The following is a 12,920-nucleotide window of genomic DNA, read 5'->3' as shown; positions in this document are numbered from 1 at the left end:
CCCCAGCACTTAGCACAGTGCCTAACATATAATGGGCATTTAATAAATGTTTATTGACTGACAGGAGGTAGTTAGCTCTTCATCACTGAACATCTTCAATTGGAGGTATATGATCATTTGTCAGGAAAGTTGTAGAGGAAATTCCTATTCCTATAAGTTGATGATGACATCCTGGATGACATCTGAGGTCCCTTTCACTTCCAGGATTCTGTCATTCTGAGCAATATGCTCTATAGAAAGGCCCTAAATTGCTTCCCCCATAGAGCCCTCAGATTTCTATAAAAGGTATATGGTTTGGTCCCTCTACGTGAGGATACTATACATAATATGTATTCATTCAACAAACTTTCAATGCACAGGCATTCAAGACAAATGTACTCAGCCTCGAATATAAAGAGGGAAATAAATTACTCCGGGCAAAATTTCTATGTGAAATTTATCTTTGAAAACATTCTAATCCTCCTTTTTTTGCCCCTGCTCACTATCACTTCTTGCTACTTTTGCCAGATCTCTGCCAGATCTCCCTTTCTCATACTCTCTACCCCTAGAGCCCAATACTCTCCTGATATTCTCTTACTCTACATATTCCCACCACTGTAGCACCCTTCAAAAGTGACTTTAATGGATACTTCCAAATAGCCTTAATGTAAACATGAACATCCCTTTCAACCTCCCACCCCCATCAAACTGCCTATTCCCATAGCGAATTTATATTGCCAGACTGATTTCCTAAAACCTGGCACTGTGTTTGAATTTCAGATATAAGAGAAAATGGGAAGGGGCCTTAACAGTCAATTAATCCAATCTATCATCCAATGAAATAACACCTTTACACCCAGCCCCTTATCAGGGGTCTGTTTATTAAAACACAAGAATATCTTCTTGGTGGGATTCAAAGGGAGGAGGACTCAGAGAGGCTTCCTGCTTCATATAATTTCCCACTTCTCTTTCTGGGTCTAATGAGAAGGGGCTAGGGACCACTGTTTCATTGAAGAACTTTCATTCTAAGCCTACCTTATACCTTCTATGTAGGGAATCCACCCCCTTTGGGAAGTTTGCTCTTCTGCGGCACAGCAGAAAAGTATTCTAATCAGCCCTACTAACCTCTTCCCTCCCCAGAGCTGAACCCAGAAAGGTTTGTCTGGCTGTGCAAAATTAATTCTAATTGCATGCATTTACTTGTATGCTTACCATCTATGCATAGTTACCATGTAGCTCAGTAAAGGTTATGCGTATTATTAAATATGTCAGATTAACTTTCTCCTGCAGTTTGTAAAGTAGGGATAATAATACTGCCTATCTACTCCACAGATCTGCAGTGGAGAAATTGCTTTCCAAACCTAACAGCCTTCTGTAAGTATATATAAGTTGTTTTTATTATGATAATATGAATCTTTGTCCAGTCATCATTCCCATAGCATGCTTGTCAGCTTAAACCATTAATAAATAAAGAGGAACCTGGAATACTGCATAATTATGGGCTTCCGCTTTTATACATAACTTGTCAGCAAGTGCCTTACAAATATCTTTATATTCTCACAACAATCATGGCAGGTAGGGAGATGCTACTATTAGCCTCACTTTTACAGATAAAAAAGAGGTTCAGTAATTTGTCCAAGGTCACTAAGCTAGTGTGTGAGGTTGGTTTTGGACTTGGGTTTTCCTGACCACAAATACAGTGCCTGACCTTCTGCATCATCTAGCTACCTCATGCAATCAAATCACAGGATCACAGAATTTTAGGAGAAAGGAACTTTGGGATCATCTATTCCAATCTCCCTATGTTTAAAATGAGGAAACTGAGAGGCAGGAAAGTTAAATGCCTTGTACAAAGGCCAGACACTAGTTAACAGCAGCACTAATAAACTAGACCTAACCTGAAATTCAATGACCTTTCCATTCCTTATATGGGCTGCCCAAGCTAAGTTTCTAAAACTTTAATCTAGATCAAAGGTCAAAGAATAATCAAACCACATTTGAAAACCATTAGAAACATACACTATGTAAAGGAAGCACTTATTAACTCTTTTTGGAAACAAATAATTAAAATAATCTACTTGTAAATTAGAGAGGGGCTGAGCCAATGTTTTGTAAATCTCTACTTTCCTATATAGCTCCTCCCTATGTTCAATTTAACAAATATTAAGTAACTGTTATATGCAAAGCACTGTTTTAGTTGCTATGAATATAGAGGTTTTTTCAAAAGCAGAGTCACTCTCATTTACTTTATATTCTAGTGGGTGAACAGACACAGAAATTGATAATAGTACAAAAGGAGTGCATTAGATCAGACCTGCACAACTTGGCAGTAGGTAGGGGCCAAAATTAAAATAGGCTAAACTTCGAGCCACAGATAGGTTTTTTAGTGGCTCACTTTCCAAGAACAGGTATAATTAATGATAAACTATTTTGCAAATAAACCATATTTTTTAAAAAGGGAAATCTCAATTAATTACACTTATTATTTAAGATTTTTATTTATCATGAAATCACTCCTCTCAGACTAAAGACAGACTGATAATGGTTAGTTACCACTGGTTATGTCACAAACAGGAGAGAGTGCATAGGGGCAACTGACGCACCATGTTACAAATCAGGTGCAATAGTGACAAGTGGAAGGCAGGGTAAGAGGGGAACAGCAAAAGTACTCATATCTTCACTTTCTTTTACATCCTCTACATTTTTTGTGGGCTGCCTGAAATCCTTTGGTGGGCTACAAGCGACCCGAAGGCCTTATGTTGTGCAGGCCTGCATTAGATACATGCAAAGAAAAGCCTCATGTCACATCCAAGAAAGGAAGTCCTTAATGAAGGGAGGAAGTTATCATGTGGAGGTGGCATTTTTTCAGTTAGACTTTGAAGCATATCTCCTAAGGAAAGGCAGATCTGGATATGATTTTAGAATTTGATCCAAAACTGCAGTTCCCTTTATCGGCATAGTCTCTTGCAATCCTAATCACCATATACTACAGAATCATATTAGAGCTCAAAAAAGAAACTGTTTAAGAACAAAATAAAACTAAATAAATAGCTTACATTCTTGAGTCAAATTTAAGAGTAAACCAAAAACATTCATTGAAGAACAGCAAAGTCACTTTTAAACTCTTGGGAAAAGATATAATGCATAGCAAGTTTTCAGTAAGCAATCATTTGCCTCACTCTCTGGGTTTCAATTTCCTCACCTTTAGAATGAGGCAATTGAATTAGATGAACTTCTAGTTCCTTTCCAATTCTAAATCTCAGTCTTTCTTTTTATGAGTGTTCTTAAAAGTCGTAATGTTCTTTTTTCCTATACTTTAACAAGATATATAGGAAAAAGAACAGTGGATTTGGAATCCAAAGTTGCAATCCCAACTGTCACTTATTAGTTATTTAATTTCAAGCAAGTCAATTTAATTTTCTCTGCCTCCTTTTCATCATCAGCAAAATTAGTGGGTTGGACTAGATTGTCTCTAAGTTCACTTTTTCTAGTTCAAACATCCTAAGATTTCCTTCCCTAGCTCAAAATAGTTGTAATAAGATACTTTCTCCTGTATAATTAATCTATCTCTTTCAGATGCTTCAAGTGCTTTGCTCAGATTATAGTCTACATGCTTGTTGCCATATGCTTCTGGAAAAATTTGGAATGTCGAAATGAGTGGACTGTGAAATCACAGGGAAAATATTGGCAGAGCAGGCTATATGAAAAATATAATTTTTACTATTTCATCATGAATGGTTGGGTAATCAGATGCTATGAAAAGAAAGTGCTGGGGAAAACACATGGCAGAAAAAGGACTCTTGGTTGAAAACACACTGGTGCATATATATATATATGTATGTATATATGTATATATATGTATGTATGTATATATGCATATATATGTATGTATGTATAAATATATACACACAATACACCATGTATGTATACATTTCTATGTATATATGTCTGTATGAAGAGAAACAGACAGAGACAGAGACAGACAGACATACAGAAAGTCAGACAGAGAAAGAGAGAAACAAACAGAGACAGAGAGACAGAAAGACAGAGAGTCACCAAGGCCACAAAGTATAGTGGTGTGATGAAAAGAATACCTGAACAGAGAAATCTGTAGAAGACCTGCATTCATACTCAAATCTGCCAGTAATTCTGTCTAGGCTGTATTCTCTGAATCTTAGTTTCTTTATTTGCAAAATTAGGCCTTTGATCTAGGTGACCTCTAAGAGTTCCTCAAACTGTTAGTTCCTCTATGCTTCTCTTAACTTTTTTTTCATTGTTGTATGTCATGAATTTGAATTCCACAAACATGTTTTCCATCCTGGATCCAAGACTTGCTATGTTTAATACCATCCAATTTTTCTTGGGCACCTCTTAAGTGATCAACATTATAATTAGCATTACTACTATTATATTATTATTATTATTATTGTAACATTATAGTGCATAATATGGTATTAGAGGCTTGCCATATTCCAGTTATTCACTGAAATCAGAGGAGAGAAACAAGGATGACTCATAATTCAATTCACAGTTAATTACAAATACTAATTGCTAATATTAGTTTCTCATACCCAACCATTTTGTTTTTCTTTAAGTAAAGTTGCTTAAGAAAAAAAATAAAATGGAATGAAATGAGTTTTGCCTTTTTTCCTACCTTGTCCTTCCTGTACTAGACGTATCCTTGGGCAGAAAACTCACATTAAGAGGGATAACAAATTAAAACAAAAGGCCTCATATGTTTTTCATTGTTCAGTCTTTTTCAGTCATATCTGACTCTTGGTGACCCCATCTAGGGTTTGCTTGGCAAAGATACTGGAATGGTTTGCCATTTCTTTCTCCAGCTCATTTTACAGATGAGGAAACTGAGGCAAACTGGGTTAAGTGACTTGCCCAGGGTCACATGGCTAGTACGTATTAAGGCTTACATGAATTGATGTACAGCCAAGTGAACAGAATCAGGAGAACACTGTACACAGTAAGAGCAAATTGTCTGATGAAGAACTGTGAATGACTTGGCTATTCTCAACAACACAATGATCTAAGACAATCCCAGAGGACTAATAATGAAGCATACTATCCAACTCCAAAGAACTGATATTAACTGAAAACAGTGAAGCATGCTATTTTTAACTTTCTTTCATTTTTTTTGAGTCTTCTTGTACAAAATGGCTAATATGGAAATGTTTTACATAATTAAACATGTATAAACTATATCCAATTGCTTACAGTCTCAAGGAGAAGGGAAGGGAAAGAGGGAAGGAGGTATAGAATTTGGAACTCAAAACTTCAAATAAAAATGTTAAAAATTGAAAAAAGGGGGGGCAAGGAAAAAATTATAATGTTTTTCTTTTAAAATACTACCTAAAATTTAGAACTAAGACTTATAATAGGGGCTGCTAGGTGATGCAGTGGATAGAGTACTAGCCTTGGAGTCAAGAAGACATCATTTCGGGGTTCAAATCTGGCCTCAAATAATTAATATTTGTGGGACCCTGGGCAAGTCACATCTGCTTACTTCAGTTTCCTCCTGTGTAAAATGAACTGGAGAAGGAAATGGCAAACCAGTCCAGTATCTTTGCCAAGGAAACCCCAAATGGGGTCATGAAAGAATCAGACATGAGTGAACAATAACCATGTGTTTGACTTAGATTAACTAGCAAGGGTTAATTTAATTTGATTCATTATGTAACCAGGTAAAATCCTTTTTAATATTTATTTAGTTAATTCACAGAAAAAAAAGTTTATTTAAATAAGAGATGAAACAACTTCAAGCATTTTGAATAAGTTATCTCAAAATGACTTTAATTTGAGACCCTCTAATGAATTTAGTATTTATTTATGTTGGCAACTCCAAACTATTGCTTGACTGCACAAAGAAAATGTGCCCACATCTCAAGAAATGGGCATACTGTGATATTTCAGGTATCTAGCCTTTGTAAGCCTCTTACCTTAAAAGTCTCTGCCATTTGCTTTAGCTCTCCTGTCCCACAGCATTCATGATTACAGTCCTAAAAGCAGAAACCAGAATTCAATTAGCTAAAGCCAAAGCAAATATTTCACTGAAGGTCCAGTCCCCAGCAAAATCGAGACCTGGAGGAGCCATAAAAATCAGAAAACACCATTTAGTGGAAACGTAAAGCACAAAGAAACCTTGAACACTTGTTCTATCTTCTCCTTTCCACTTAGTATTGATTGTAATGTTTTCACTGACCATGTTCTGCCAACCAGCACTGCTGCCATCACTTCAGGACAATCCACATTATTTATTTAACTTTTCTTCTGGATTCCATGGGACTGTTACAGTTTAAGTTTTGCTCGACTGAAGCCAGGTTTGTGTTTGGTTTTCTTGTATCAGAATAAATGGTTTCAATTAGTCTTAAACAATCTTAACCAGCATCCTCTTGGGAAAGGCTCAGTCTTTTAAACACTGGAGCACAATAGAAAGGGTGGAAAAGGATGTGGTGGCCTCTTTATTTCCTTCTGTTTTCTCCAGGCCAGTAGTTTTGAATACAGCCTCATGGAAACCAAATCAATAATAAAGATATACACAATGACAGACCTACATTTCAAAGTGGCCACAATGACAAAGAATAGATGTTTTAGAAGGGGCTTTGGGGAAACAGGACTCCAAATCAAATAAAATTGGTTATTATTCTTCAGGGGTAGGGTTTGGGAGGAGATCTTCAAAGGAATCCGGTGATCTGGAGATTCCTTAATCAATGATTGACAGGCAACAGTGGGAGGGAAGGAGGGAAATGGGAAGGGAGCGAAGAGAAAGGGAGCCTAATGAGGCAATAGGCAATGCTCTGAATTCTCAAAGCTACTGACAGGTGCGGGAAAATTTTATAGCGCCAGGGGCTCGGGCACCACCCGGGGGATGTCCCGCTACCACCTCAGAGATTCATCAGGTTTCTATCCCACCCTACCCCCACAAAAAGCTGCTTTCAGTGGAGCTTAACTGGGAGCCAGTCACACACCAGCGTTAACCTTGTGGACAAGCAAGGATGTCACAGAATTTCAGGATTTTCTTGCTTACTGCTGTAGGGCCTGGGAGATGAGGGCCATTTGAAAAGGTTTTTTTTTTTTTAAGGGGTGGAGGTAGGAGACTGGGACGGGGGGGGGAGTTGGGGGGGGTGAAGCACCCTGGGCAAGAAATGTGGAAGAAATGATGTCTTGGTGAATGCGGCGCAGGGAAACTGGGATGCGTGTAGGCGCGACTGCATCAGAGAGGCAAAAGGCAAGGGCAAGAATGATTGGGAAGATGGGAGAGTTTAAATCTCCCCTAACCCTCCTAGCTCCCCCCCCACTCCTCCCACCGCAAACGCCCTCCCCGATGTACCTGGCAGGAAACGGCCTCGGCTGCTCCGGGCTGGCTGGCCATGCTGAGTCCTGAAGGGCGATGGCCGTGCGCCGCGGATCTAGCTGCTGCAGCACGAGGCTTCTCCTAACTAGAGCTAGCGAGCGCCCCAGGCAGCCACCAGCGGTGCCAGCAGCGCACTGCCCACTTGCCGCGTGATGCTCCGGCTCCACGGGGCCAGAGACAAGAAGAAGGCGCGAGAGGGTCACAGCACTGCTGCCCTCTTTCCACCGGCACGAGACAAATAAAGCCCTTCCCTCCCGGTCCCTGGTGAGCTGGAAAAGCGCACGTCTTAGCCTCTTTCCTCCTCATCCGTAGAATGCGATCATTGGCCAGAAATCACCAAGACTCAAATTACCTCCAACTCCGTATATTCTTAGGGATTCGAGAGAGTGGGCAGAACCATTCCCCATCAGGAGGACTCAGAGCAAATTAGCAATGACTGAGCAGACCCTGGGGGCGGGTCTCTGGGAAAGGCCAGCCAGGTTTTTTATACTATGATGTGGCTAAAAGAAAGGCAAGGGATGTGACTTCATGGTCAATGTACTCTAATTTCTGTTAATACATTCTCAAAACTTGCAACTCAAAGAAACAATTCCTCTTTCTAAAGAATTGCAACGTGGAGAAAATTATTCTCTCTCGCCTCTTTACTCACACCTTTAATGCGGAGCCCCCAATGCAAAACCCTAGCCTCTAGGAACTAGCCGGTTGGCTAGACAGGCCACCTGGAAAATGCTCTAGCAGCTGGGGCATATCCAACTATCATCAGAGGTAGCTTGGTGTAGTAAGAGCGCCTGACCTCTCTCCAGAGTTATATGGATTTAAACAAGTACATAAGACGCTGATGTTAATCTTGAGCAAGTCACTTCACCTAAATTTCCTCATTTGTTAAATGAGGACAAAGATACAAGCCCAGACTGTTTCACAGGGTTGTTCTGAGGTAAGTGCTTTGTAGATCTCATCAAGGAGAGCTGTTATTAACACTGTATGACATCCCTACTCCATCTACCATAAAATCATAAGATTGTAGATTTAGTCAGAAGGAACCTTAAAAAAGTCCCTTAATTTGACCTCTCATTTTGCAGCTGAGGAAATTAAGGTTTAGGAACTTCTAGGTTTTAAGGATAAAGTGCAATCGAGCATCTTTAAACAAAGGTTAAAGAGCTAATTAGTATTTTAAATATAGAATGGAAACTACAACCTCCCAGCCGAAGTAAAGAGCACAAAGATTTACTTTTTAAATAAGTTCATATTAAATCATTATTAATAATAGTCATTCACCTCCTCCACTAATTCCGTTGAAGGCACTACCATCCTTCCAGTCACCCAGGTTCTTAATTTCAGTGTTGTCCTTAACTCTTTCCTCTACCTCCTGCCCCATATCTACTTGCCAAGTCCTGTTAATTTAATTTCCATAATATCTCTCAGGTTAGTCCCTGTTGGCCTCCAATCCAATAAATCAATCCAATAAACATTTAATAGGTGCCTACTATGTTCCAGTTGCTGTGCATTCATCCAAAGTCACATTCCTCCCTACCAAAAACAAACCAAAAAAACCCCAAAAAGTTTATTATTAATAATGAGCTTAATATGGTCAGATCAATACTATATTCATAACCCACAGAATCAGTTTATCTCTCCCTTTGTGTTCTCCATGTCTACACTGATGTGTCTGCTTTTTTCCCGTTTAATGGTTGACCTTGCCTCAACTTGTATACTTCCTCCTCCCTTACTTCCTCCTCTCTGGACTACCTTCACCCTTCCCCCCCCCCAAAAAAATGAACAAAAATCTGGCTTTTATATTCAAGTAAAAAAGTCATTAAACATCTCTTTTGTGTAAGGCACTGTGCTAATGGGTTGAGGTACAAAGTCAAAACCTAACAGTCCTTGAACTCAAATAATCAGTCAAAAAGTATTTATTAACCACTTATTGTGGTTTTTGTACCCCCAAAAAATTTGGGTCCCATTTGTCTAAGGGATTCTCCATGAATTCTCCCACTTGATCAAAGAGGTCTCTGGAGATCCCCCTGAGGCTATAACCGCATCAACTGGCCTTTTGTTATCACCTACCCCTAACCTACCCTAGCCCTCCATTGTCTTACCTTCCTATGGCCCCGGCCTACTTCCCACACTTGACCTAATCTAGAATCCATTTTCTCCCTCCCTGTCACTCCCATCAAGATTCTTCCTAGATCTTTCCCATAGTGTTTCTGTATATAACATCCATCTTGTCTCCATTAAAGTGCTCAGATTCTTAAAATCTAGCCACTGCTCAGATTCCTTAAGAACCTAGCCAATAGCTCACAAATGTTCAGATTCCTCAAGAGTCTGGCCAATATGGAGGATCTTTAATAAACCTTGTCTTTGGCTGAAAAAAGTCTTGGGTGGAATTCTTTCAGGCAGGAGCTGCATGTTATGATTTTAGGGTTCCAGCACCCCTAAACTTCTAGACCTCATCAGTAGTAGTTTATAATCTCCTGGATATGGGAATGCAAAATATGTACAAATAAGTTTAATATACATAAAATGAACTGGAGAAGGAAATGGCAAACTACTCCAGTGTCTTTGCCATGAAAACTCCAAATGGGGTTGATGGGGTACTTGTGTTTGGGTGCTCCTGCTTGGACCCCAATTTCTCCCTAGCCTCAGAAATGCTGTCCCTGACAGTTTCTCCCCAGCCTGAGGACACTGTGCCTAGCAATTACTCATGAGTGGGCCCCAGCAAGATCCTTTTCTCTCTCCTTGGTGCAGTTACAAACAGCACCTGAAGGAATTACTAGTTTGAACTGGCTTTGCACTGGGTCATAAAGATATTCTTACCCACTGGACTATCTATACTACTGCTCTACCTCATTATCTACATCCTGGGCTCCTCATTAACTGTATTCTAGACTTAAGACATATGTATACTCCCTACATCCATCTTGTCAAACAAGACATTGATTGGTGGCAGACTGGACAACTCTCAGTTACCCTGAATTCTAGTTAACTTAGTGACATAGCAGGCCTAAAACCACACCTCCATGTGGCCCCCTTGTGGGCTTTTCCTAGTGAACTATGTGTAAAACACCTTCTCAGTAGGCAGAGAAGTGCAAGTTCTTTTAAGAATTGACCACTCCTTAACCAATCCCTAATCCCACCCTGAATCACCTAGTTAGCATATTTGGCACATGTTTTATTGTATTTTTATCTTATATAAACTTTCACTGTATCCCTTTAAGATTGCAGCATCCTTAAGAATCCTTGCTGGCTGAAAAGCGTAACAATAAACTTTTTGGCTACCTTGACTTAAAGAATGCTTGAGTCTGTGAATTCATTCCAGATGACCCGTTGTGTACTTCAGTCTTTGAGGGGTCACAACCTCTCAGATCGCAACAGGGTCACAAAGCATCAGCTGAAATTGATGAGGGTGGGAGCTAGACCTTGGACTTTCCCACATGGCCAAATCTCTGGCGGTTGCCTGAGGCTATAATCCCATCAACTGGCCTTTCATTGTGCCTATCTCTGTTACCCTTAACCTAGCCTGGCCCTTCACTGCCAAACCTCCCTATGGCCCCTAGCCACTTCCCACCCTTAATCCTAGCTAGGCTCTGTTCTCCTTTGGACATGTGGTCCAGTTCCCTGGCATTCTATTACCTCACAATTTCCCCCCCACACCCCCAGACTACTAGGTCATTCCTAGATTTCTCCCACAGTCTTTCTGTATATAAGGTCCATCTTGCCTCCATTAAGGTGCTCAGATTCTTATAATCTAGCCAATAGCCTACTAATGTTCAGACTCCTTAAGAGTATGCCCAGTATGACAGATGTTCTAATAAACCTCGTCTTTGGCTGAAAGAAGGCTTGGTTCAAATTCTTTCAGGCAGGAACCGCACATTGTGATTTTAGGGTCCCAGCACCCCTAAGCCCCTGAACCTCAACAAAATGACTGCACAAGAAAAGTTTGATATAAAGTAATTTGAGAGAGTAGAAATCATTAACAACTGGAGGAGGCTGAGAGAGGATCAGAAGATCAAGAAAGGCACCTGAGCTGGTCTTTGAAGAAAGAGAATGATTCCACAGAATGAGAATATTCCAGGAACAGATGATAGTTCACAGAATTGTAATAGCATATGAGATAAAACGTAAAGTTCCAGGCAAGGCTAGCAGTCCAATTTGGCCAGAACATGGAATAAGTGAAAAAGAAGTAATGTGATATAACAGAGTAATATGTCCTTGCCTCAGATGTGTGCTGAGTGACCCCAGGCAATTCACTTCAGCTCTCCTGGCCTCAACTTCCTTATCTGTAAAGACAAGATCATGCCACCTCTTTTCAGCAGGCCAGGAGAGAAAAAGTGATCCTTTGGGGCAGCTGGTGGTGCTCCGGGTAGAGTGTAGGGCAGGGGGTCAGGATAGTCCTGACTTCAAATCCTACCTCAGACACTTACTAGTCATGTGTCCCTGGGTATGTCATTTGTTTCCTCAGTTTCCTCATCTGTAAAATGAGGATAATAATACTAACTCCCCCTCCCCAAGAATTGTTATGAGGATCAAATGCGATAATAGTAATTGTAAAGTGCGTAGCACAAAGTTAGTGCTACTTAAATGCTAGCTATTAGAATTATTGTTATTTAGAAAACAAGATTCTAGTCCTAGTCCATATCATTTACTGGATATGGGACTCTGAGCAGTCAGTCAATCCATAAGCATTTATTAAACACCACATTCAAGGAACTGTGCATATAACCACCTAATTTCTCTGAGGTTCAATTTCATAAACTACACCCTTCAGAATTCAGAGAAAAGCACTTTGTAAATGTAAAAAGATAAATTCTAATAGAAATAAATGTAAAGTACTATACTTTGTTTTTAATGAAGTAGTTAGGTGGCATAGTGAATAGAGTGCTTTGCCTGGAGTCAGGAAGACCTGAATCTAAATCTAGCCTGAGAAACAGAACAGCTGTGTGACCTTAAGCAAGTCACTTAATCTCAATTTGCTTCAGTTTCTTCAACTGTAAAATAAGGGTGATAATTAAAGCACCTAACTCCCGAGGTTGTCAGTGAGGATCTAATGAGATAATATTTATAAGCCCTTAGCACAGTGCCTGGCACATAATAGGCCCTATATAAATATTACAATTATTATTTAAATGTGGGAGCTGGACTCCATGACTGCTAAAGTCCCTTACACATTAAAATTAATGATCCAAAAGATAGAAAAAGCAGATAGGAGCTGAATTGTATAGAACCTGGAAAGGTAGACTAAGTAGTTTGTAGTTTATCCTCAAGGCAATACTAAGCCACTAAAGGGTTGAGTTTTTGTTTTTTTCATTTTTCATGTTTTTTAATGTTTTTTTTTAAGTAGGGAGAGATATGGCATTGGCTGAAAACCAATGCAGTTTGAATTGAGAGATGCTATGGAAATTGAATTAACAGAACTTGGCAAGTGGACAGGGTGTGAGAGAAAAGAAAGAGTTAAGGACAATACTGAAATTTAGAAGCTGGGTAACTGGAGGATGGTGGTCCCTTCAGCAGAACTAGTGGAGGAAGTGAATGTTTAAGGAGAAAGATGGTAAGCTTGGTTTCAGACATGTTGGGTTTGAAA

At 39.7% G+C, this 12,920-nt stretch overlaps 1 protein-coding gene across 1 annotated transcript in view; it reads right to left on the bottom strand.

Moving 5' to 3' along the window:
- BCAT1 (branched chain amino acid transaminase 1) overlaps positions 1-7,711 on the bottom strand; it is a 67,541-nt gene extending 59,830 nt beyond the window's left edge. Inside the window, exons 1-2 of the mRNA XM_020965008.2 lie at positions 7,319-7,711; positions 5,928-5,987 (exon numbers count right to left, since the gene is read on the bottom strand). Of these exons, the coding sequence (XP_020820667.1) occupies positions 5,928-5,987; positions 7,319-7,360 (102 nt within the window). The 5' untranslated portion in view covers positions 7,361-7,711. The remainder of the gene's footprint in view (positions 1-5,927; positions 5,988-7,318) is intronic.
- Between the last annotated feature and the right edge of the window lie 5,209 nt (positions 7,712-12,920).

The sequence above is a fragment of the Phascolarctos cinereus genome, unplaced genomic scaffold (assembly GCF_003287225.1).
Source record: "Phascolarctos cinereus isolate Bilbo 61053 unplaced genomic scaffold, phaCin_HiC Scaffold_1;HRSCAF=81, whole genome shotgun sequence".
In the NCBI taxonomy this organism is placed as follows: Eukaryota; Metazoa; Chordata; class Mammalia; order Diprotodontia; family Phascolarctidae; genus Phascolarctos; species Phascolarctos cinereus.
This window is presented reverse-complemented; position numbering and strand designations above follow the sequence as displayed.